Source organism: Penicillium solitum (genome assembly GCF_028829755.1).
Source record: "Penicillium solitum strain IBT 25940 chromosome Unknown utg000003l_segment0_segment0, whole genome shotgun sequence".
Classification (NCBI taxonomy): Eukaryota; Fungi; Ascomycota; class Eurotiomycetes; order Eurotiales; family Aspergillaceae; genus Penicillium; species Penicillium solitum.
The window spans coordinates 4,206,947-4,229,967 of NW_027072123.1; the positions used below are offsets into that span (position 1 = coordinate 4,206,947).

The 23,021-nt window shown below is 49.6% G+C and overlaps 7 protein-coding genes across 7 annotated transcripts; 2 read left to right on the forward strand and 5 right to left on the reverse strand.

The window, feature by feature from the left end:
- Nucleotides 1-231: 231 nt before the first annotated feature.
- egl3 (putative extracellular endoglucanase/cellulase) lies at nucleotides 232-1,941 on the reverse strand (the record flags this gene model as incomplete). The annotated part of the gene is made up of 4 exons (XM_040957204.2): nucleotides 232-1,241; nucleotides 1,309-1,406; nucleotides 1,475-1,539; nucleotides 1,606-1,941. 4 exons carry the CDS (start codon nucleotides 1,939-1,941, stop codon nucleotides 232-234), a joined length of 1,509 nt encoding a protein of 502 aa, XP_040812456.2.
- A 1,250-nt stretch (nucleotides 1,942-3,191) lies between these two features.
- Nucleotides 3,192-3,680, reverse strand: N7455_005529 (uncharacterized protein; the record flags this gene model as incomplete). Its single annotated transcript, XM_040957154.2, has 3 exons — nucleotides 3,192-3,347; nucleotides 3,405-3,524; nucleotides 3,576-3,680. 3 exons carry the CDS (start codon nucleotides 3,678-3,680, stop codon nucleotides 3,192-3,194), a joined length of 381 nt encoding a protein of 126 aa, XP_040812380.1.
- Nucleotides 3,681-4,623: 943 nt separating this feature from the next.
- On the reverse strand, nucleotides 4,624-5,741 carry N7455_005530 (NRDE family protein). The gene is made up of 2 exons (XM_040957139.2): nucleotides 5,630-5,741; nucleotides 4,624-5,574 (listed from the first exon to the last, which is right to left on the reverse strand). The coding sequence occupies exons 1-2, from the start codon at nucleotides 5,693-5,695 to the stop codon at nucleotides 4,672-4,674; spliced, it is 969 nt and encodes a 322-aa protein (XP_040812481.2). The 5' UTR covers nucleotides 5,696-5,741; the 3' UTR covers nucleotides 4,624-4,671.
- Nucleotides 5,742-6,204: 463 nt separating this feature from the next.
- On the forward strand, nucleotides 6,205-7,643 carry N7455_005531 (HVA22/TB2/DP1 family protein). The gene is made up of 3 exons (XM_040957199.2): nucleotides 6,205-6,409; nucleotides 6,477-6,626; nucleotides 6,691-7,643. The coding sequence occupies exons 1-3, from the start codon at nucleotides 6,381-6,383 to the stop codon at nucleotides 7,502-7,504; spliced, it is 993 nt and encodes a 330-aa protein (XP_040812357.1). The 5' UTR covers nucleotides 6,205-6,380; the 3' UTR covers nucleotides 7,505-7,643.
- Nucleotides 7,644-8,725: 1,082 nt separating this feature from the next.
- Nucleotides 8,726-13,620, forward strand: N7455_005532 (putative eukaryotic translation initiation factor subunit eIF-4F; the record flags this gene model as incomplete). The annotated part of the gene is made up of 7 exons (XM_065605058.1): nucleotides 8,726-9,370; nucleotides 9,519-9,932; nucleotides 10,107-12,440; nucleotides 12,505-12,825; nucleotides 12,898-12,981; nucleotides 13,038-13,411; nucleotides 13,470-13,620. The coding sequence occupies 7 exons, from the start codon at nucleotides 8,726-8,728 to the stop codon at nucleotides 13,618-13,620; spliced, it is 4,323 nt and encodes a 1,440-aa protein (XP_065461958.1).
- Nucleotides 13,621-14,844: 1,224 nt separating this feature from the next.
- Nucleotides 14,845-16,393, reverse strand: N7455_005533 (universal stress protein; the record flags this gene model as incomplete). The annotated part of the gene is made up of 3 exons (XM_040957077.2): nucleotides 16,064-16,393; nucleotides 15,618-16,008; nucleotides 14,845-15,564 (listed from the first exon to the last, which is right to left on the reverse strand). Exons 1-3 carry the CDS (start codon nucleotides 16,372-16,374, stop codon nucleotides 14,845-14,847), a joined length of 1,422 nt encoding a protein of 473 aa, XP_040812355.2. The 5' UTR covers nucleotides 16,375-16,393.
- Nucleotides 16,394-18,355: 1,962 nt separating this feature from the next.
- N7455_005534 (uncharacterized protein) lies at nucleotides 18,356-19,162 on the reverse strand (the record flags this gene model as incomplete). Its single annotated transcript, XM_040957159.2, has 1 exon — nucleotides 18,356-19,162. One exon carries the CDS (start codon nucleotides 19,160-19,162, stop codon nucleotides 18,356-18,358), a length of 807 nt encoding a protein of 268 aa, XP_040812505.1.
- Between the last annotated feature and the right edge of the window lie 3,859 nt (nucleotides 19,163-23,021).

Below are 23,021 nucleotides of genomic sequence, written 5' to 3' on the forward strand. Positions count from 1 at the left end.
TAGGCAACCGGCTATATAACTACATCAAGGCCCAGGGAGTATATAGACACAGTAATTGTGACACATTCAAATTGAATTTATAATATAGAAAAATCGAACTAAATCGACAAGAAGGTAAAAGTGAAGTATAAAAGTAGTGTAAATAATAGTCAACACTGAAAGAAAACGCTCACACCAAGCCAGCAATCAATAAAATCTCCCCTTTTGGCTTGATCAATACAAGATCATCCCTTAGTTGATGCACTGGTAGTAGTAAGGGTTCTGCTTAACGCAGGTGGTACCACTCTCACAGACAGTGGGTCCAGTCCAGTTAATGCCACCGCACTGGTAGTAGTGCTTAGCAACGGATCCAGAAGAGGGGCTAGCGGTAGGTACCTGAGTGAAGGACTTGGCGAGGGGGGTGGAGGTGGAAGTAGCAGAGGCAGGGGCGGTGACAGTGACAAGGGTAGTCGGGGCGGCAGCGGTGGTGGAGACAACGGGAACAACAGCGGCGGAAGTCTCAGCGGCAGCGGAGGTAGTCGAGCTGGAGGACTCAAGCACGGAGCTGGGGACCTGGACGTTGCTGCTGGGGGTGCTGGTAACCTCGATGGCGGCAGCGGTGGTGGTGGTTTGGGCGGCGGTGGTCTGGGAAGCAGTGGTGGCGGAAGTCTTGGCGGCGGCCTTGGTGGATGAAGAAGAGGAAGAGGAGGAGGTAGGGGTAGAGGCAGTGCCGTCAACGAAGTACTTCTCGAGGATGGGGAGGTAGGTAGAGTAAGCAGGGCCGTCGCTGGGCTCCAAGCTGTACATGTAAGATCCCCACATGGGACCGGCGGACCACCACTCGGCGCCCATCCAGACATCGCTGTTCTCGGACATGTAGGAGAGCATGCCCTCGACGGCAGCCTCGCAGTTGGCGTTGACACCACCGGCGAACTCGCCGATGAAGCCCTTCTTGTTGTTATCCTGCAACCAGGTGGTGGCGGACTGGAGACGCTCCTTTCCGATGGTGGCGCTGACGCAGGACTCGGAGGTACCGGAGCTGTCGCCGTCAAGGTACTGGTGCATCTCGTAGACGATCTTGTCCTCGGAGTCGGTCAAAGCCTTGAGGTTGTCGTTGTTAGTGGTCCAGGACCAGGCACCGGACCAGGCGTTTCCTTCGACGAAGATGTACTGGCTGGTAGCGCCAGCGGCACGGATAGCATCAATGGCGGCCTGGTTCAGGTCAAGGACGAGGGTCTGGTCGAGGTCGTGGTACTCGTTGTCTAGAGAGGTGGTGTTAGTGGATGATAGTTTGGATGGTGTCACTTTAACCATAGCGTGATGACTTACTAGTGTCGAAGATGACCTTCTCATCGGAGGCGAACTCGGTAGCAACGGTCTTCCAGAAGGCCTTGAAATCGGAGGTCGAGGTGATGATGTTGCCATTGCTATAGATAGAGCTTTAGTACCATACCAATAATAGTAGGGTATGAAATTCTGGTTTTAGTCAACTTACTATCTTCCGTAGTTGTGGGGGTCAAGGACGGCATAGGCACCGCTGTCGGTGATGAACTTGATAGTCTATAGAATAGAACCGTTAGACCTGGGTGTGGGAGAATCAATAGCCATAATAGATATATCACATACAGACTTGAGGGCGGCCAGGTAAGTGGCATCCGGGGTGCCGGTAATGCTGGTTGGCACCAGGCGCTCCATCAAGAAGGGCACACGGAAGATGTTCATGCCGGCATCTCTCAGGATCTGAATCTGGGAAGTCTTGGGCCAGGCGTAGTCTTGGTCCAGAGTACCGGGGATGTTGCTACCGAATTCGGCACCGGACTCGCTAACACCGACCCAAGTGAATCCATTGGCACGCTTCTTGATATTGGCGCTCTGCTTGGTGGGAACAACGTCTCTTCCCTGGGGGTATGCGCAGGCGACGGTTGCGGCGCTGGCAGCCAGAACAATGTTGGTGAACTTCATTGTGAATTTGAAATGTAAAAGAGAGTGAGTGTCGAGTTTGACGGTAAAGAATGTGATGGAATAGAAAAGAACGGAAATCAAGAAACCAGTCTTGAAGTATGAATAAAAGTGAATGAATGTATGCACGATGAAACCTGGGGGGGGGGACTGTCTGTTATATAGCCATACCCTGCTCGGAGGCGTCAAATAGCGTCTGGTCTATGGAGTGAACTAACAGGCAATCCAAGACAGTGTGGGTTCCCTGTTTGAGATCTCTCATAGAGCCACTATGGAAAACCATTCGGCTTAATTATGACCGGAATGCCGGGAGACGCTAACCCTGACGCCTTTAGGAGATGTCCCTTCTAGACGGTGGATTCTCTCCACCACCGAAGGAGCCCGATAAACGGTCGAGTTTCTCAAAAGCCACTAGATCAGGCACGAGTGACCAAGAACGGTCCAAGGCTGTGTAAAGCCCCATGTTATCCATACTCCGCCCAATATACAACGGAGATTAACAGTCAATGCTTAGCCCCATGGCCTGATAACATGTGGAGATGAGAGCACTCAAGGGCGTCAAAGTCAGGCCAGCTTCCATTTCACTAGTTTCGACGAGTCGCACCGTCAAAAAAGAGACAATCTAAAATAAATTGTTCTGATACAATTGCGGAATAGGCTAACCCGTCTTGGGTGTAGTGGCCGAAATGAAGCGCCGGTAAATGAGAAATGCTCAAGATGAAACATCTTGTGGCATTTAGGGTTGATAACTGTTGGATCCGGTGTAATTTTCCAAAATGAACTCGGAGGGTCCTTTACAATCCTGTAAAAGCAGGGAAATTCATATCGAAGCCAAAGCGATTATCCACATTTCTAATTAATCCCGGGCATGTTATTTTATAACTCGAATGATAGAAATTCAGGGGATGTTTGGGACTTTTGAACGACCTTTGAAAGCCAGCACCCTCAAATACATCAGGGTGACATTTCCAGTGCCAAGGCAGAGGATGGCAACTATAAAATGGACAGACCACATGTTTTTGATAAAATTGGGCCTACCATCTTTGTCTTAGAACTATCACATGCACTTTCCTATGAAATCTGTACAATACACATTCTGCCCTTAATTTCTTATGGTTTACTTCAAATAAATTAGACTGGAAGTTCCAATTAATTATCCTACTGGCTAATTCTGGTGGGATCTGCAATTTTAGCTATTGCCAAAACTGGTGGTTCGGTATTCAATCCTCCCGATCATGTCTAAGATGGACATCTTAGATCATGAGACGCTCGACCTGGTTCTTAATAGCACGGATCTGAGCGGTCAGGTCACTGGCCTCGTTGGTAGTGATAGAGGCAGCAATCACGGGGCGGGAAACACCAGTAGCACGGCCGAGAGCCATCTTGCTAGGAACGTAAACGTAGGGAACCTAATTTAGATGATCAGTCGAGATCCTCATCGTAGGGCTCTAGGGTATTCAACTCACGTTCTTATCCTCGGCCAAAAGAGGCAAGTGAAGGACAATAGCGAGCGGGCTAGTATCCGCGGCCATGATCACAAGTTCACTAGTACCCCGGTTAAGGGACTTGGTGCACTCGTTGGCGCCCTAAGACGACAGTTAGCTTAAGTTTAAAAATCAGTGGAAATGTATACAAACCTTCTTCAGTTGGCGATAATGAGCAGCCTGCTGCACAAGGTCGAGGAGGCTCTGAGCAAGGGCCTCATCGGCGATAGGCCAGGCGGCGCTAGTGTCTTCAGCCATTGTTATGTTGTAGTTGAAAACTTAAAAACCAGATCTTAAGAAATGGCTCACTCGGTGGATCACGGCCGTGTAATTGCAACGGAAAATATGAGGTATATAAATTATTAAACTTTATGTCAAAAATAATCGCGGGAAATTTTCTTCATGAAGTGGTATCGGCAGAATACAAGGGCGGTGTCTAACATACACATCATCTTGAGACCTAGTTAGTTAACTATATATTTTGTAATTGGATTCCCTCGACGTGTTTTATACTCCGATTCAGCTGCAGATAAGAAACGAGTACATTGTGTCACCCTATCTCAACCATTACAGCCCAGTACGGAGGAGAGAAAAAGGCTCAATTAAGTCAGATATGTCTGTAAACTAGTCGACGTTCAGAAAGGCAATAACTATACCATCGTCACTCAATAATTTGGGCATGCCCCCTAGTGACAATATACATATGTACTGATCCTTTATGCGTTCAACCTTATTTCCCCCCGTTTTCAACCCGAGAGAAGGCAGGTATGAAGCGATCGAGGGGAGCACTTGCCGATTTCAACTACATTCGCGTTACATGGGATTCGAACTTCAATATGTGCACCACGTGACTTCCCAATAGCGTAATATGAAATAAACAGCAGTAAAACAAGCCCACTCTCTGAGGCTAATGAATGATCTCGAAAAGAAAAAAAAATAGGTAGCTTCTCTTTGATTGAGCGTGTCATCCTTAGTGCAGGGGCCATGCTAATCTTCTCTGTATATTTTCATTTGACCATATGCCCCGAAGGGCGAAAAGATATCCTTAAAGTTCAATATAACCTCGGTTTTGGGCAGAAAAGAACCGCCTACTACTTTTGTCAAAGATTTCTCAGGCTGTGATTGGATGGCTCTATGCTTACCTGTCACGTGGAGTGGCACCTAGGCAGGTTTGGGTCTGAAGCTCTTGAACAGTATGTATCATTAATCAATTATGGGGTCTAAGCGTATTCACTAAGCTTATAAGAAGCTACTGCATGATGTTGAATTCAAATGAATGATCGCCTTGCCCGATCGGCACGGCCTTAGCATCATTGTCATACAGCGTTCTTTCAAAATATCGGACCCGCCCATCCGGTCGTGCCAGCAGAACCGTCTGTTTCTGTGTCCCATATGATCCACATGTATAGCTCTGGTCAGGAGGTCCGTTTGTTGGGGTGTTGGTCTCATCCTCTACCCGAGCTGCAGCGATCTTCTCTGCAGCTTGATCAGGATCATTTGGAGCACCGATGATAGGAACGAAGATGGTCTTGTGCAGATGATGGATGTACGTCTCAATTGTGGCCTCCTCATCTGACAGTCGTGGCAGACTATCAGTATTGAGAACCTGCAGCAGACGATCAACCAATGCATCCTCGTCCTCCCCGTCTCCCTTTTGCATATGCTCGGCAATAGCAGCCTCCATCAAGTGCTCTCCATCAATAATCTTGGGCCAGGTTCTGTCCTCAAAGCTTGTGTTGCTAAGCCCTCGCGTCTGGTTCTTCTCGGTTGCCACCCATGTGATCTGGTCCATATCTGTGGAACGGTTGGAGACAATGGCCAGGGGCTCGTTGATATGTCCACACACCAGACTGAACCCCCCTACCTGCTTTGCTTCTGGGCTAGCCACGATGCCTTGTACAAACTCCCTGGTATCCTCTCGCTTGTCGGTGGACCCGATCAACCAGCTGTTGACAATGACGCCCCGGCTGTAGACTCCGATGGCTGCGCCGGTCGTGTCTTCACGGTAGTTGGTAAGAACTGCCACCTTCCCATGCTTGGTGATTCCCATCCAAGTGCCATGTGTAGATCGGGCTAGGTCTCGTGAGCCGAGGACATATGAGGCTGGCTCCGGCCACCAGTCTGGCGATGATGTGGGACGATGGAGGAATTCCTAGATATATGTTAAGTCTGGGATTCTACTGCTCAGAGTGGAGGGATATACTTACATCTCTGTTGTTGATTATGATCAACGAGTATTCCGGGTGGGCAGTTGAGATCAATGCGATACACATGGTTTGAGTTCCCGAGGTCCCCCGGGGTAGTCGAACGTGCGGGGAAATAACAATGCAGGATTCACGGATTTAACGGCGGTGTATATAAGATAGAGTAGAAGTAGGGATTATAGAGGAAAAGGAAATGCTGGAAGAGAAAGAGGAACGGGCCATAATAGGTAAAAAGGAACTAGTTAAGGTATGTCGGGTGATTGGGCCACTCGTTAGCGACGTGTGCCTCGTCGGGCTTGTACTTCCTGTACCATATTCAAAGATAATAACATGATGTTTTTTTATTTATTTAGAAAATGGCGGGAATATATCAGGATATACATCTAAGCTATACTATACTGTCTTAAACACACATGAATGACTGAATCATTAACAATGTAAAGCAAAAAAAAAGTGTCTCGTGACGTCAACACACATTGATTCTTGGCCCAGATGGGAAATGTAAGTAGTCACGTCTCTTAGGGGAGGGATCGTGAAGTGATTTAGGTGTTCTATTTCTATTTTTACAGACTTCTACTATTTGATTTCTTTTTTTTAATCCTCATATACCCCTGAACTATCTTTGTTGCCTTGTTCTCCTCTTTTTTTTTTGTCCAACTTCGGTGTTCGTCTCAGATCAGCGGGGCTGACTGAAGACTAAAAATCCCCCAAGGATTTTCTTTTTTTCACATCTTCAATTCACCCAGGCTTCATCATGTTTGGAATCTTTGCGGACTTGTTGTCGTACGTTTAAATCATATATACCTTGGAAAGAAGGGGCCCGCAAGCTAACGCAGATCTATTTCTATAGCTCGGTCATCACGATCCTCTTCCCCGTCTTCGCTTCCTACAAGGCTCTTCGTTCCTCTGACCCCTCACAACTCGCACCATGGCTGATGTACTGGGTGGTACTTTCAGTCATTCTGCTGGCTGAATCCTGGACAGTGTTTATCATCGGATGGTATAGTTCAACCAGATCCGTTTTAACAAGATCGCAAGCTAATCGTGACTCGATAATTATCCAGGTTCCCATTCTACAGCTGGATCCGCCTTGGTTTCATGGCTTATCTCGTCCTCCCCCAGACGCAAGGGGCTCGTATACTGTACCAAGACTACGTGGACCCGTTCTTGACACACCATGAGCGGGGGATCGAAGAGATGATCGGCCACACCCATGAGCGGGCCAAGGCACTGGGTCTTCAATACTTCTACCAAGCCATCGATTTGATCCGGCAGAAGGTTTTGGGTCTACCCCCGCAGCGCCCCGCGACACCCCCTCAGCCAGGTGCCGCTTCCTACGCGCAGTCGCTACTATCGCGGTTCAACATCCCCGTTGCCGGTGCTGCCGGTGCTGCCGGGGCGCCTGCCAACACAAATGATTGGTTTTCTGTTCTCAGTGCCGCCGTGGGCACCGCTACATCTGGAAAGACTCGGGAAGTGCGGGATGAGGAGCTTTCAGCCAGTGGCAATCTCCTCCAACGCCAGATGCAGTCTATGTCTGGAGCCGAGAAGGCTCACTTTATTTCCTCGCAGCGAGAGCTGCTAGATCACCTCCGATCAACCCTGTCACAAGAAGAGCAGAGCACCCCTCGAGGTGGACTCGAGGCTGATGACCTTGCCTACGGTGTGCCGTTGCGCAAGAATCGCAGCGAGAACTCCTTCGAGGTGGTTGATGATGAGGATCTCGGACGTCGCTCGGAACGAAAGACTAGTAGTGGATGGACCTCTGGTTGGTTCAACAGCGAGCAAGATTCCTCAGCCTCATCTGGTGCTGAATTCGCGGCGCGAGCTGTTGATGAGATCGCCCGGTCGCGCGCAAGCGGGTACGACCGATCCTAAGTTTGTCCGCGGAGATGTTCCGCTTTTAACATTGGGGGAGTTAGAGTAGAACAAGAAAAACCAAAATAGAACTTGAACGCTTTGCTCTTGCTAGGTGAGAGATAGGGATGGAAGACATGCTGTATTTGCATGGGGGGGAGGGGGGAGGATTTTTTTTGCGTTGCTAAATAACAGTTAAATCGAACTTGAATTGAATATTAGTTCAAATATCACCGAGAACAACCGAGGATGTCAAGCCGAATCCCTCCGGTCGGAGGAATAGCCTTGCATAAAAGAGTTCACGCAGATGCACTGCAAGGACGGGGGGATATGGGGAAGTATTTGATATCCCTGTGCCTGGGGGACTATTATTGAGTATTATTGAGGTAGGGATGCATTTAGATAAAGAGATATAGGATATAGCATTTATGTATACAGCCTAGCTAAGTATGTATACAGTAAATATATAGATGTACCTTATAAGTATCTTGTATAGATGTAGATGTAGATGTTGGTATGGGGTCACCATAGTTGAGTGGCAAACGGGGAAAATGGGGCATTTGGGGCATTTGGGTGGTCTATCAAGTTCCAGATGAATAAAGAATAGAGTCGGAGTCAATAATACGAACAGAGTCATATAATATTATCTAACTAACCGTCTCATATTAGTTATGTATAATATGTATAATATGTATAGTCTACTAGTTAACTATCTCTGTAGTTAGTTAACTAGATTCTTTGTAACAGGTGGGTGGCGTTGTAGACCATCACCCTCAACATTCGACTTTCTATTTTACTCTCACTTCTCTTTCTGAAATTTCATTAATTTCATTGTTTTTAGAGATTCTCAAGAGAATCCATCCCATAAATCACACTAAATCACATTCAAAGGTACGTTGGTCGACGGTACAACTCTCCCTCTCTCTCGTTCTGCCCTTTCGTTTTCCACAAACCCGAATATTTTTTTTCCCTGGAATTTTTTCCCTCCCACCATCTTCTACCCTTTGAATCAACCCTTTTTAAAACAGAACACTGTCGACCAAAACGCTGCTCTTGCTGCGTACCTGGTCTTCTGTGTATTTCGGAAACTCGTTTCCCTTTTTTTATCAAGTTTCATCCCTTTAACAACCTGCAGTTAGGTTTGGATGTGGCCTTGTTACGCCTCCGCGTACTGACATCACCTTCGTCTTTTTTTCTCGAATTTTCCTCCCTCTTCGCGCGTTTAGACGTACAACCTGTCTAATGAGCTCGAACCCTCCTCAGTCGGGCAACCAAGGACAAAGCACCGCTACTCCCGCCGCTTCGACCCAGCCCGCATCCTCTACCCCCCTGGCTGCTACCCAGGCGCCAGCCAGATCTTACGCCAACGCAACTAAGAAGTCCGCGACGGACTCTACCGCCGCACCCGTCACCGTGGGCGGTTCAGCGCAACATGGGCAGTCGAGCTCCGTATCTGTGAACGGCAAACCCATGCAAAATCAATCTCAGCAGTCGGCCTCTTCTGGCGTGACCATTGTCAATGGAGCTCCCACTGCTTCGGCTGCTCCCTCCGGCGATCACTCTCGCAAGCCATCTGTGACCATCACCTCGAGCGGTACCTCCGGCTACATGCCCAACGGTGGTGGCCCCGCCAGTCGGCCCAACAGTCTTCAGTTCGGTTTCCAGCAGAGTTCTCCCAACATGGGTGCTCCCGCTGTGCCTGCCTCCAACCAGGCCCAGGCTGGACTTGGTGCCCCTTCGACAAACCCTCGAGTGACTTCTCCTCAGACTTCTCCTTCGCCTATTCCCCAGCCCGCCTCCAGCGGCGGTCGCCCACCTCCATCGACTTACCAGGCGCAAGGAAATGTGCCCAACTTCGGTAGCTTCGGAGAATCTGCTGATGCCAACGTAAGTCTCTTGAGAATCCTTCCCTCTCTTGAGTGATCTTGTTGCGCAAATGTGTATGGAGCGTGGCAACACCTGTGCGCGACTTTGCCAAGTCCTCATTGTCCTTGAACTTGTTTTTTTGCTCACATAGATGGTTTCGATTTCACAGGCTTCTCTTGCACACGGTTCTCAGCACTTGCGTCGCGAGTCCTCCCAATCCACCCACAGCGATATGAGCAACCAGATGGGCAACGGCCCCGGACGTTCAAACTACCAGGGTGGTCGCGGTCGCGGGTACTCCCAGACTGGCTACCAGGGACAGCAGATGCCATACTCTCCTAACCCCGGTTTCCGTCAGACCCCCAACCAGCCGCGAGGTGGTCCTAACATGGGCCCCCAGTTTCACGGCTCGAACCAGGGTCGTCCTTTGGCTCCCTACCCTAACTCGCCTCACCAAGCCAACCGCAGCCCTGCCCTGGCCAACGTTAACCCTACCACTCCTCAGATGAACCAGGTTCCGATGGCACACCCCCAGATGCCTCAGCAACCCTACGGTTACGGTCAACACATGGGCGCCCAAGCTGTGAGATCCCCCCCTTCTCATACTTCCCAGGACCCCTGGCGTCGTCCCAAAAGAAACCTTACCAGCTCTTGGAGGCGCAAAGACAACCCTACATACTCTCCCGAGTACCCCGTGGATCTTGCGCCCGAAAGTGGCCAGTTCGAACAGATTCTAACAATGGTTAAATTTCAACAGTCATTCCCCAATGCCTACGATCCCAACTACGCTGGTTACTACAACCCGAACGGTGGTTACTACATGGGCCCGCCGTCTCCCCAGCCTCGTACTGCTGGCATGCCCTACAACCCTCAGTACATGGGACAGCAATTCCCTAACCCCATGCCTCAGGCGACACCACTTTCCCGTACTCCCTCGCAGGTATCTACTGATCGTCCAGGTTCGAGCCTTGGCCAAGGACCGGCACCCACTGGTCCTGCTGTCGCCGGCCACACCCACACTGGCAGCCGCGCATCCAACAGCCCCGCTCCCAAGCCTCACTTCATCATCCCCTCAGCCAAGAAGAGTCCAATCATCATCAAGGACCCTAACAGCGGCTCAGTCAAGACCTTCGAAAAGAACCCCGCATCCCCTGCTCGCGCCACCCCTTCGCCCGTCAAGTTTACTCCTCCTCCCACATCCACCCCTCCCCCTCGCACTGCCAGCGCGTCTGAGCACACTCGTACCGAGAGCAAGGCGAATGCCACGAAGACCGACGAGGAGAAGAAGCAGGAACTGAAGGATGCTGTTCGCCTGAAGATCCAGCAGGACGAGGCTGCTCAGAAGCAGCGTCTGGCCGATGAGGCCTCTCGCAAGACCACTGAAGCCGCGTCGACCGATGCCAAAAAGGATGATACTGAGTCTGTCCGGGCTGCCGTTGAGGATCTTAGTATCAAGGACAAGGCCGCTCCTGCCGAGGAGCCCAAGAAGGTGGTTGCTACTGAAGAATCGAAGGAGATTGCTGCCCCTGCTGAAGAGCCCAAGAAGGCTGCTGCTCCCGCTCCTGCTCCCGCTCCCGCTCCCGCGGATGACGATGAGATCGACTTTGATGCCATCGAGCGTGAAATGGCCGAGATTGAAGCCAAGGAGCGCGCCGCCGAGGAAGACTACAACCGCGCCAAGCAAGCTAAGAAGGAAGAAGCTGCACGCAAGGAGCGCGAGGAACTTGAGAACTACGAGGCCAACATGAAGAAGGCCGAGGCTGAGGCTGAGGCCCGCGAGATTGCCCGCGAGAACGCCGCTCGTACCGGAGGCGCCGCCGCCGCCCAGGACGACAGCAAGGATGCGTTTGCCTCGCTCAAGAAGGGTGGATACGGTGCCACCGAGTCTTCCACCCCTGGCGACAGCGGTGCTGCTACTCCTGTTTCATCTGACATGGGCCCACCAGCCAAGCCTGCCAGCGCCATCCCCAAGAAGCCCGCTGGCCTCAAGCTCGATACTCCCAAGCCCACTGAGCCCCTGCAAGCAACCGCAGGCATGAAGTCTTTGCAAAATGCCAAGTTCTTGGAAGACCTCAGCAAGGTCACCTACCCATCGTCCATCACTCCTCCCAGTACCGAGATGAACGCTGCTGCGCCCGAAGGCCGCAAGTTCCACTACGACCGGGACTTCCTGCTGCAATTCCAGGCCGCATTCAAGGACAAGATCTCCGTCGACTGGGACCTCCGTCTGCGGGACACAGTTGGTGACCCCACCGACTCTTCCCGTCCCCAGTCTGCCCGCACTCCTAGCATGGGTAGCCGTGCTGGCTCTCGCAACGGCACCATGGGTCCAGGAGGACCCTTCCCTGCCATGGGCAGCTTCAACAGACCTGGCCAGATGCCCCCTATGGGCAGCGGAGCGATGGGCAGCCGCAATACTTCCTTCCAATTCGGACGGGGCGGCCCTGGTGGCATGGGTCCTATTGGCAATATTCGCCAAAACTCTGCCGGTGTTCCTCCTCGTGGCAGCTCGAGCAAGGGCCCCCGCACCGACAGCCGACCGAAGAAGCACGGTGGCCGAGCGGACGAGGCGCAAAACAAGTCGATGCCTCTCACTGCCGGCATGGATCTGAAGGCAATTCAAACCACTGCAACTGGCTGGAAGCCTCGCAGTGTTGGCCAAAGTGGTGCTGGTCCCGCCCCTGGTGGTGATAGCGGCTACTTGGCACCGGATGTCGTGCAGCGTAAGGTCAAGGCTGCTCTCAACAAGATGACACCGGAGAACTTCGACCGTATCTCTGGTCAGATCCTCGCGATTGTCTCCCAGTCCAAGGACGAGTCCGATGGTCGTACTCTGCGCCAGGTCATCCAACTCACATTCGAGAAGGCTACTGATGAGGCTCACTGGGCCCCTATGTACGCCAAGTTCTGTAAGAGCATGCTGGAGAGCATGAGCCCAGAGATTAAGGATGAGAACATTCGTGACCGCAATGGCACCGTTGTTGCTGGTGGAAGTCTGTTCCGCAAGTACCTGCTCAACCGCTGCCAAGAAGAGTTCGAGCGTGGCTGGAAGACTAACCTGCCTGCTAAGCCCGAGGGCACTACTGAAGAGGTATGTCGATCTGCAGCTAAACGTTTTTTTTTTCCCTTCTCCCTGTACTAATAATCTATCACAGATTGCAATGATGTCTGACGAATACTACGTCGCTGCCGCCGCTAAGCGTCGTGGTCTTGGTCTCGTCAAGTTCATTGGTGAACTGTACAAGCTTGGCATGCTTACAGAGCGTATTATGCACGAGTGTGTTAAGAAGCTGGTGGACTACGAGGGTATCCCCGATGAAGCCGAGGTCGAGAGTTTGACCAGTCTGCTCCGCACCATTGGTGCCAGTCTCGATGCCTCTGAGAAGGGACCTGCCATGATGGACGCCTACTTTGCTCGCATCCACCTGATGGTTGAGACACCCAACTTGCCCAGCCGTCTCCGTTTCATGCTTCTGGTAAGTTTCTCCTTCGTTCTTCGTTCTCCGTCTTGTGAGGTGAGAAGAAAAAAATACTAACATGGTTTTCAGGATATTATCGATCTGCGTTCCGCACGCTGGAACTCTAAGGATGCCGATAAGGGTCCTCAGACCATCGTTGAGATTCGCGAGGCTGTAAGTAACCTTCATTTCTGTCATTCATTATGTCTCGTATCTAACCCTTGAAACAGGCTGCCCGTGCCGCGCAAGCAGCTGAAGCCGAGCGCCAGCGCCAGTCCAGCAACCGTGGAGGCGGTGGCCGCATCCCCATGGGTCGCGGTGACGCCCGCGGCTTCGGATACGGAAACCAGGCCCCTCCTCCCGATTACGCCTCTAGCAAGGTTGGCAGTGACGATCTCCGCCGCCTGCGTGCGACTCGCAACACCAACCAGCCCATGTCATTCGGTCCTTCCAGCCTTCTCGGCTCGCGCACCAACAGCGGCCGCAAGAACCTCGGTCCCGGTGGTAGCCTAGTCCGTGGAAGCGACGACAGCGCCGCCAGCAGCCGCACCGGCACTCCTACCGGCAGCAAAAAGGAAGACAACTCTTCCATGAATGCTTTCAGGTACGAAACTCCCAACGCTTTCCTCCTATGCAACCCCTCATGCTAATACTCTCCCCAGTGCGCTGGCTGCCCTTGAAGATCGGGATAACATGGCTACCTCGCCACCGTCAAACCCCACTTCCCCGATGCTCACCAAGTCGCAGCCCGCGGCCGCGGAGCGTCGTCCCTCAAAAACCCCATCTGTCAAGGACGGCGAATCCACAGCATAGAAAGTCCTTAGGAGTTAATGATCAACGTTTTCCATTTTCTTGGTTCACAAAAAGATTTCTTCATTTTCGTCATTTTCCATTGTTTTTTTTTCCCCGTGAGGAAAGCCATGCGTCTTTGTTTTTAATCGGTCTCAGTCCTTTGCATTTTCCGACTGGTCGGTTATCCCCTAGGACTTCCCCTTTTTTTCACTTTATCACGGCTGGTTTTACTTTTTTGAACCTTTCGAAAAAGAGACCCAATTCATAGTGTACAATCTTGACATCTTTTCAATTCTTATTTCTTGTTCCTTTTCTTCTTCTCTTTTGATCGAATTGAGAGAATGGGTGTGGAGCCCTGGTTGAGAGTAGGACTTTGCTTGCAATTGGACTGGCTGCATCCCTTTTATTTCATATTCCTGTCTTCCATTTTCCCATATACACATCTAGTAAGGGGGTTTGCTGTGGATGGAAACTGACAGGGAGAGATTGATTATGAGGATGATGAAGGGGTTGTGTTGCTGTTTCTCTTGCTCTTTGCTTTTCTTTCTCCCTTCTCGTGCTTTGCATTTGTCCCCTTTTCCCTTTTCTCTCCTGCTCTTGCTTTTCTCTTGTGCCCTGACCTTGCCATTTTTTTTTTCTCTCAATACCCGGAGCACCACTCAGCTTTAACGTGATTGAATGAATGCTTCGCCTTCTGGCTACTTCTAATATCTTCCATGGTGAGAGATTGGCTCATCTTGGATGGTACATAGATCCATGTAAAATGTACTTAAAAGTGACTATGGACTTGTTATAGCATGGATCAGTATCCATTTGTATACTACGATAAGAATAGCGGTTACGAGTAGACAGATATAGTTATGAGGGATTTGCACATATGTGGGAGCTTAAGCAATCAATGTCTATGGATTCATTCAATGGGTTCTCACTGTAGGCACAAGAGGGGAGAGAAATGCACAGGGCCAAAACATGTGAAACGTTTAACCAGGTCAGGACATATCAGAGGACAATAAGCGATGAGGGTATTGAGCTGGGGTATAACTGTCAGTCCCGTCGCGAGCCGACGTGATTCCTGACGTGTATTCTGTTCGATAGAGAGGGACAAGAAGCAACATGAGGGGGTGAAATCGGACGATTGGTTCGTATGGATCGTGAGTATGTGAGAAAGCGCGATGGTGTAATGTATAACGCAACACGAGCGAAATGGGCATGAAGAGCCGCTGCGGGCCAGGCAAGCCATGGGTGTCAGGATTCGGATTCCTTTGTGTTGTCATTTTGATCATTGTTATCTGACACTTCAATCAATGGGATAGACACGGGAATCTTGGTTGAATCGGAAGGCTCGTTAGTCTCGTCTAGCTTTTCAACCTCGGTAGAGGCGTCTGATATAGGAGGCTCGGGTTGGTCAGACGGAGAAGGCGAGACCACAGTCCTATCCAGCGAAGGAGATGTCTGAACACTATTTCCGGTAACGACACTCTCCTGAGAGCTATCTGCTGGACTTCCGATGCCCGGGCTTGCCATAACCACAGCATCCAGTGAGTTCCGGATGGGGTAGGTCGAGTCGGAGTCATCGTGGCTAATGCTACTACGGTCTGAGACCGACAGAGAACTGCGCGAGGCCGTATTCGAGTATGATGCGGGGAGTCCGAGTGCCTCCGCTACTGCAGCCTCCTCGTCTGGCAACTTCGAAGTGCTGCTATCGTTGCTGGCGCTGGCGCCGAATATCTGACTGCCGCGCTGCTCGCTCATTTCCAGGATTTGATTGTAGCTGCGCCGTGTTGGGTCTGCACGGCGCTTTTTCTTTTTCTTTTCGCGTTTCGGTGATGGCCGAACGACAATCACCGGGATGGGTGATTGCTGGAGGCAGTATTTGGAGACAGATCCCGGGAGCAGACTGTGCACTCCTTTCAGGTTGCGTCCTCGTGTGCCGACGACAAGCATTGCAGGCTCGTATATGCGAATCTAGGGGACATTAGATTGGTAGGAGGTAATGAAGGGGTTCTTGGAAAGGCTACCATGCGTTGGATGATGCTCTCAACCTTGCCCACAGCAAGTTCCAGGACCAAGCTGATGGCCTTCTCATCCTGGCTGTTCTTCTGGATAACCTGCTCAAATAGCTTTTCGGCCTCCTCGCGGTACTTTCGCTCTTCGATTCCGACATCGCTGGCTATGCGCGAGTCCTTCTCCACCGCTCGAAGACAGACGATCTCGTCCCCGTCATCCACCAGCTCGTCAATGAGCCATTCGAGGGCGAACTCGGAGTAGTCATTCTGGTCGGTTCCGCACAAAAAGGTCCTGCTCCGACGTGTGCTCTGGTAGCCTTTGTGTTTATAGTTTAATGTGAGGGAGAAATCGGTAGCATCGAAATTGTCGAATGTGTCGAAAGAAACGCCTCGCTCGTAGGTTCTGCCGTGTATATTAGTATACGCCGTTTCACATGCAGTCTTTGAGCAGAACATACTTCGGTGGTGGTGGAGACGGTCCTCGGTTCAATTGGGCAGCTTTGTGTTCCCGTTCCTTTTCTTCCAATAATTCCCTCGTCGGAGTATCCCCATATGACAGCCGCTTTTCCTTAAAGCTCGACGAGCGACTGGGCAACTGAGCCTCTGCAGCGTCGACGCTAAACTGAATCGATCTCCGTTGGCTTCTGGGCTTGGCCTCGCCGGAAAGGCTGCGGGTGTGGCCGGACCCCGCAGCTGGGATCGTATGATCTCTGAATTCGGATCGCCCTGCAGACTCTGATGAGCGTCTGGGAGAAGTCGGCGCAGACATTAAGAGGTTGATCTTCAGTGATGATGCAAATGAACAGGCGTATAATGGGTCTGTTGGTTTTCGTGGGCCGTGTGTTGATGTAAATGACGAGAGCTAATAGCACGTATCAGCGGCCACGGGGTTGTTGAGGGTTCCACAGGACCAAGCGGGGTTGTGGTATCATGTTTTTGAGAGAATCTCTTCAATAAAAACTAGGAAGATTAATGGTCACGAGTCATCTTGCTCGGGCTGGAGAGTGACGGATGCAGCGAGGGGTCAGGACAGTTGGCCAGGGCGGTGATCACTTATCGATAGCGGCTCGGGAGCTTAGCCATGATTATGTAATGTCAACAAGGGGTCCACGGGTCCACGGGTCCGGTGATTGACACAACCCTATATAATTGAAAGCTTCATTTGTGTCAAGTAGTGCAAATGAGGAAGAAACATTTAAAATTCATGGAGTTTCTATATGAAGTCTTAATTTGGGTACTGGGTTTGGATAGGAATACAAAGAAAGAACTCTACCTTTCCACTTGCAAGTATGGATATATATATTGTATCTACATCTAAAGCATGAAATGGGAAAGTTCGCCAGACTGGAGTTAAGCATGAAGCTGATATGAATGATCTAAACAAAACTATAATACCAGCCCAGCATTCGAGAAGAGTTCGAACTATGATGCAAGGTATCTTTTGGCAAGAGAAATAACCTCAACCTACTATCAATAGGATAGTAGGAATACCAAGTCAACAGTATATATAGCACCCCGTATAGCATCAACATTTGAAGCCATAGTGCGGATTACGGAACAATAATACGTGATATACAGATTAGCATATGGCGACATATCGGCCAATGTACTCCGTACTAAGCCACAATAAAAGGACCCACATAGTTTATGATGTTTATGATGTTTATGCATATAACATGGTTAACTTCATATATTCTATCTGAGGGTCTGAGTACTCCGTACGATAGTAAACTGTTAGATAGCGGAAGATTATACCAGATAGGGGAACTATTGCAACAAACCAAAAGAGCCGAACCAATAACACAACTAGAGCCCAAGATCGCCCAACGAACAGCATACCCAAAACGCCTCAGCCCCCCCCCCCCCCCCCCCACCAGCCTCAAGATTTTCACTCACTAGCCCAATACTCCGTACACTAGCCTAATATGGATCCCGCCATGCCTTACTTCTAACAAAGCCAAGGTATCCATTCGAAGGAAAAAGAAGCGAAGAAAAAAATAAAAAACCCCCTTTCCTTAACCCACTCCGCGGAGTGTCCGGGCACCTAAAGAATGAACTAGTAAAACCCTTCAGCTGACTATCAAACCGTAGCGGCGCCCTATGCCGACCTAACCGCGATGATCTCACACTATCTACCCTTGGCTCTGATCTATCTAGCTTATCCGGCGGTGAAGACCATGGCGTGCTGGCGAGCTGCACTTCCATTTGGCTGGGAACGGGGGTTCTACGCGCACGGCCCGCTGATCGACGAGGTCACATGCGCGATTCTGCCGGTTTGGATGGCACTATTTACTGGACTATTTTGTATGGAGTACTCAGTACGAAGTAGATGGAAGATTGTTGAGGATTTAGAATTTTTATTGAATTGTTTTTTTCTTTTCTGCGGGGGAATCACAATGTCTTCCCCCGTATTTCAACGCTCCAATGCACAGTCTCGACCTTTTGTAGGGAGAGCTGAATGTTGGGCCGCTATCACAGATAGCAAGAGATGAGAGGAATATGTAATAAAATGTCCATATGGGTTGGATAAAAAAAAATGAAATGTCCAAAATGACGATTCGCCAAATGCGACCGAACCAAAAACGCCAGAAAATAGAAGATGAGAGATGGTAAATATAAGCTCGCTCCAAAAACATCGTCATAAAAAGCATCAGGGTATCACGGTATGTATCGCTGGATTATGGAACACAAGGCAGAGAGAGGTGTAGAGAGTATAGTCGGGATCGTAAAGTGGGAGTGATCGAGCTTAATCAATAAGCCTCGATCATGGTCTGCTCTTGTGTACCAAAATACCCTTGCTCAAAGAGATGGGGTTGATCAGAGCCCGCCAAGGCAATAGCCGTAGTAGCAGGCTCCTTTTCATCGAATGCCTCCAGCGTAGGCTGGGGCGGGGAGGGCGGTGTCGCCTCGTCCTCAGACTCTCCATCCGAGTCGGCCAGAAGCTCAGGCGGCGACTGTCGCGAGGGTGAGCGAGTCAAGCTCAACTCGTTATCCTCCGCATCATCGTATTCAAAGTCCGAATCTGTGTCATCGCCTTCGTCATCCTCCTCCAGAAGGTCCTCTTGGAAGTGAGCCACCGGTGATGGGGCGCGACGGCGGACGGGAGGTGTGTTGATAACAAATTCAGACTCGTCGTAGTCGGAGTCGTCGCTGTCGCTGAGTTCGGAGTCCAGATCGGATGCATCCTCCGGGTCCCAGTCTTCCTCGGGCTCTTCGACCACTGTCGAAGCCCATTGGATGTGTTGGCGGGAGGAAGAAGAAGAAGAGGAAGAAGAAGCCTTGGTGGCTCCGCTGACGGTTTGGTTGAACCAGCGTTCTTGTTCGCGTTCAGCATCGGCGAGGTCATACATCAGCGAGTCGAGGAGGTTTGCGTGCCCAACGAGCAAGCGCAGGTCGTGGTCTGCCCGGGAAGCTTCACGAGTGAGCTTCTTCCGGGCAGTATGGGCGAGGTAGTATGTTTGAGTGATGCTCATTTTCTTTTGTTGGCGGCGACGGAGGAGAGAGTCGAAATAGGGGGAGGGTTTGGAGGTATTAGAAGTAATAGATGAAGAGTCCATGGTGGGCCAGACGAGCTTTTGAAGGATTATTGGGTATGACTCTTTGGTGGTGACTCAATTAGGCGTCATCCAGTCACAGTGGATCGTCGTGGGGCGGTGTGGTAGAAGGGATAAGGGAGTAGATCAACTTTGTTATACATGAAAGTATACCTAGGTAGTATGATAGATCAGGTTTTTCTTCCAGGGGGACAAGATCGATAGTGTAACAGATATAAGAAGTAGATCTTAAGATATCAGAAACAATCTTGGAATTCCGGACGAGAGGTTTATATTTAATCTGACAAGGCAGCGTTTTTTTTTTTTTTTTTTTTTTCTTTTTTTCTTTCCCTTTCTGATTTTTAATTTTTAATCCGATCGACCCGAAACGGACTTTACGGATGATGAGAGATCCACCGGAAATAAATGGAGAAAGGGTATACGCCGAGCCCCGAGTTATGAATAATGCACTGTTCGCTTTCAAGGTTCCCATTTCTAGATCTTCACCGCTACGTTACACATTGTATTTAGGTACTTAACTACATATGTATGTAGTTACAATATGAGAAGTATATACCTGGGTATGTACTATTCTACTCTAATTTACTCAATTCAATCCAATTTTTAAGATAATGCAGTGAGTCACCTTGAATGCTCTCGGATGACCAATCCGCCGTGCCGTGGTCCGTATCGGAGGATAAAAAACCGATCGGAGTATCGGTCGCACCTTTTGCCGTTTACTTTATTATTTGATTATTTTCTTTATTCTTAATTCCTAATTCCTAATTCCATTATTTCCTTTCCGGGTTAGTTTGATTACTGATAGAATTGTTTTAAGGTTCCTATCGAGCCTTGGAACTCAGGGTTGGATTACATAGCAGTTCGATTTCCAATCATAGGATGCCAAATCACATCATCTTCTATAACCTTACTGAGATATATCCATGGCTAATATCCCCATAGCTGACAATTGCTGTAGCTGACAATTGCTTTGACCTGTTGACGTGTCAAGATCCAATGAGTTGGCATGTCAGCATGGAGGCTCTTGGAACATTGAACCTTGGGAAGCCAAGCCACCTTGCTCCGTATGCGTATTATGGATTATGCAACACTACCCCTCGCCTGTACTCTGTCCCCCTAGACGAGTACGACCAGTACCCAGTCTTGGCAGCATTGACAGACTAGCATTCCCCAGGAATTCGAGGTTAACTAGGAATCCATGCATGAGTAGGCTATGTGGTGGGGAACGCCCGAGAAGGTACTTACTAGGTAACTAGTATTGGCATGCACGGATCCTCAGGAGGCCATGAGGCAGCATAATTCCAACATCACTGGATGAGACCGCTATAGCCCATAAAGATTTTGCTGATTTTGCTCATCGCGCAGTTCTACAGCGTTGCCTACGGACGTACAATTTACGTTGTACGTTGTACATTCCACATGTGACACACAATGGGGCATTGGCGGATCTTATTGGCCCCCACATGGAATCTGCTCATAACAGACTGACACTGCGCCCTGCAAGGAGGGGCTAGATTATCGTGTTTCTCGCTTCATGATACAGGTACAATGTACATTCCTTACTGCATACCTGACCATGATAGCGTGTTTGGCGTACGTCACGGACCTCAAATTTGCCAAGGTAAGGTCCTGTTTTTTCATATGTCAGCCTGGGACTTCTCCAGGGCCCTTTTGGCATATTAGGTAAGGCCCATGCGGATATCGCCGAAGATTTCATGGTCCACAGTCCACTGGTGCGGCTTTGAGATGACCTAAGCACTTAAAAATGCCCACCTGCGCAGGTGGTTCGCTCGCATGGCTTACCGTTTCGAAACACTCAATCTCCACTTCATAGCCCTATGGAATACCCGAATACGAAGGTGTCTCGGTTTTTCCCTTTTCCTTTTCATGATTATTATTTAGGCTTCAGACTTCCAAGGTTCTCTCGAGATGTTCTATCATGTAATCTTTCTTTTATATCCCATCAAAATTAGCAATACTGATCCAATACGAAGATTACCCAATTAGGAAACGATGAGGTCAACAGGTAGATACAGACAGAGTCCAGAACAATTGGATTCAGGATCTACTATGTTGTGGGGAGGTGGAGATAGTGATTCAGTAATCATCGGGCAACGACGCCATGGCTGGTTGTCAACCACTTCAGTGAACGCCCAGTACTCCGTAATCGATATCGGATTTTCGGATTTTCCCTGCTAATTTTCCCGAGATCCACTATGCTTGACAGAGATATGACATCAAGGACTTTTGCATCGGCCATTTGTTATTGCCGTTGGCCGAGAGATGGGTCTTTGAGTGCCTAGAAGTGGATTGCGAAAATGCCTAGCGAGTGGATTCCATGGTTCCCAATTGCCTTATCAGGGCGAGATGATGTGAACGACAACATACTTTGTACGGAGTACTGCATGATGAGTTGAGATTGAGAAAGGCGGGAATACGGACCAGACGATAATCAATTATTTGCTAATCATTCGTCTAAAATAGGCAACGTGGTTTATCTTGAGGCTGATAATGATCAATGCATAACTTATGCAATTTATTTTACACTAATAACCAGCATAAACACAAACTATCACATCTGACCACATTAGAATCCCTGCTTCATAGTTACCTACTTAGGTAAGTAGCTCGCAAGCCCTGAAGAATATTTCTTCCGGTCCTCGGCGTTAAACCAAATCCGTTTCCGAGCTCCGTCTCCGTGTGGATCGTGCACTGTGCACACTTTATGCTATAGGCTATTGTATGCATTTCCCAATCTGCCTTAGACTTGTTGGAGCTATCGCTATCACTCACGGGTGATCGACACGTGAAAAAACAAACCAAAAAAACACCCGAAACGTGACTCGATCTCGGGACTTCATTGCCGGTGCTCGGAACTGATCGTCGTCCTCCGCCAGATCGAGTTTAGTTGCGGGTTGGTGGCTATGCGGCACATGTCTACCTACGGGGCTGGTCGGATGAAATCGTCCGTGTAGATTCACGATTACTCACTTTGATGCTCCGTACTCCGTAGTTCCTCGTGACTCATGATTATCCCGGCCTTTTTTCCGAGTTGCGGGTAGCGGCTGTCCACGGAGATTTGTTAAGATCTATTCCAATTGAGCTGTCTGCTGCTAATATATCATCAATAAGGTTATATTGTCGCACTGCATATTTCTGTCAGATGATAAGACCATGCATAGTAATAGTGAAGGTATAGGGCGGTCAAGCGGCTCGCAAAGTTACGGGCCGGAGCCCTGTTCCTGGTCTCGAAAGCTTTCATTTCCGGCGTCGATTTCACAGGTCCTCAGATCCTCATCTAGGATTGTTGACATTTTCCTCGAAGAGCCCCTAAAGGATGCTGCCTGCGCCACAGCTGATATCGTAATCGACGGACCCTAGGATTGAGAGTTCTCTATTGAGTCCAGTTCAGTAGTCGATTTCTCGGTTGATAGTTTATAATAGACTTATTTTCCAATTTTTAGTTCATTCGAGCTTGATTGGGAGTAGCTGCTGGGGCTATGAACCCGGGGATTATTTCGCGATTAGGATCAGCCTCTATACTCACCACGTGGCAGCACCGACGACGCGATTCACTACCAATAGGCGCAGTGGCTCATTAGAAGAGTATTCAGCAGTATTTGGGAAGATAATAAAGCATCCACTTCAATTCCAGCATTCGAGCAATTACTAGCACGTAGATTTTCCTGTAATGAAAAGGCCATACAGGAAAGGTGCTTCAAGATACCGCCCGCTGGTATGCCGAGGACCGTTGTGGTCGAGCGCCTTTTGTACCCGATCATGTTACTATGTTATGTCTTTGTGGAGGTCGCAAGTCTCTCACAGAATCTACTCATTATGGGCGATATGAGTTGCCTTCCAA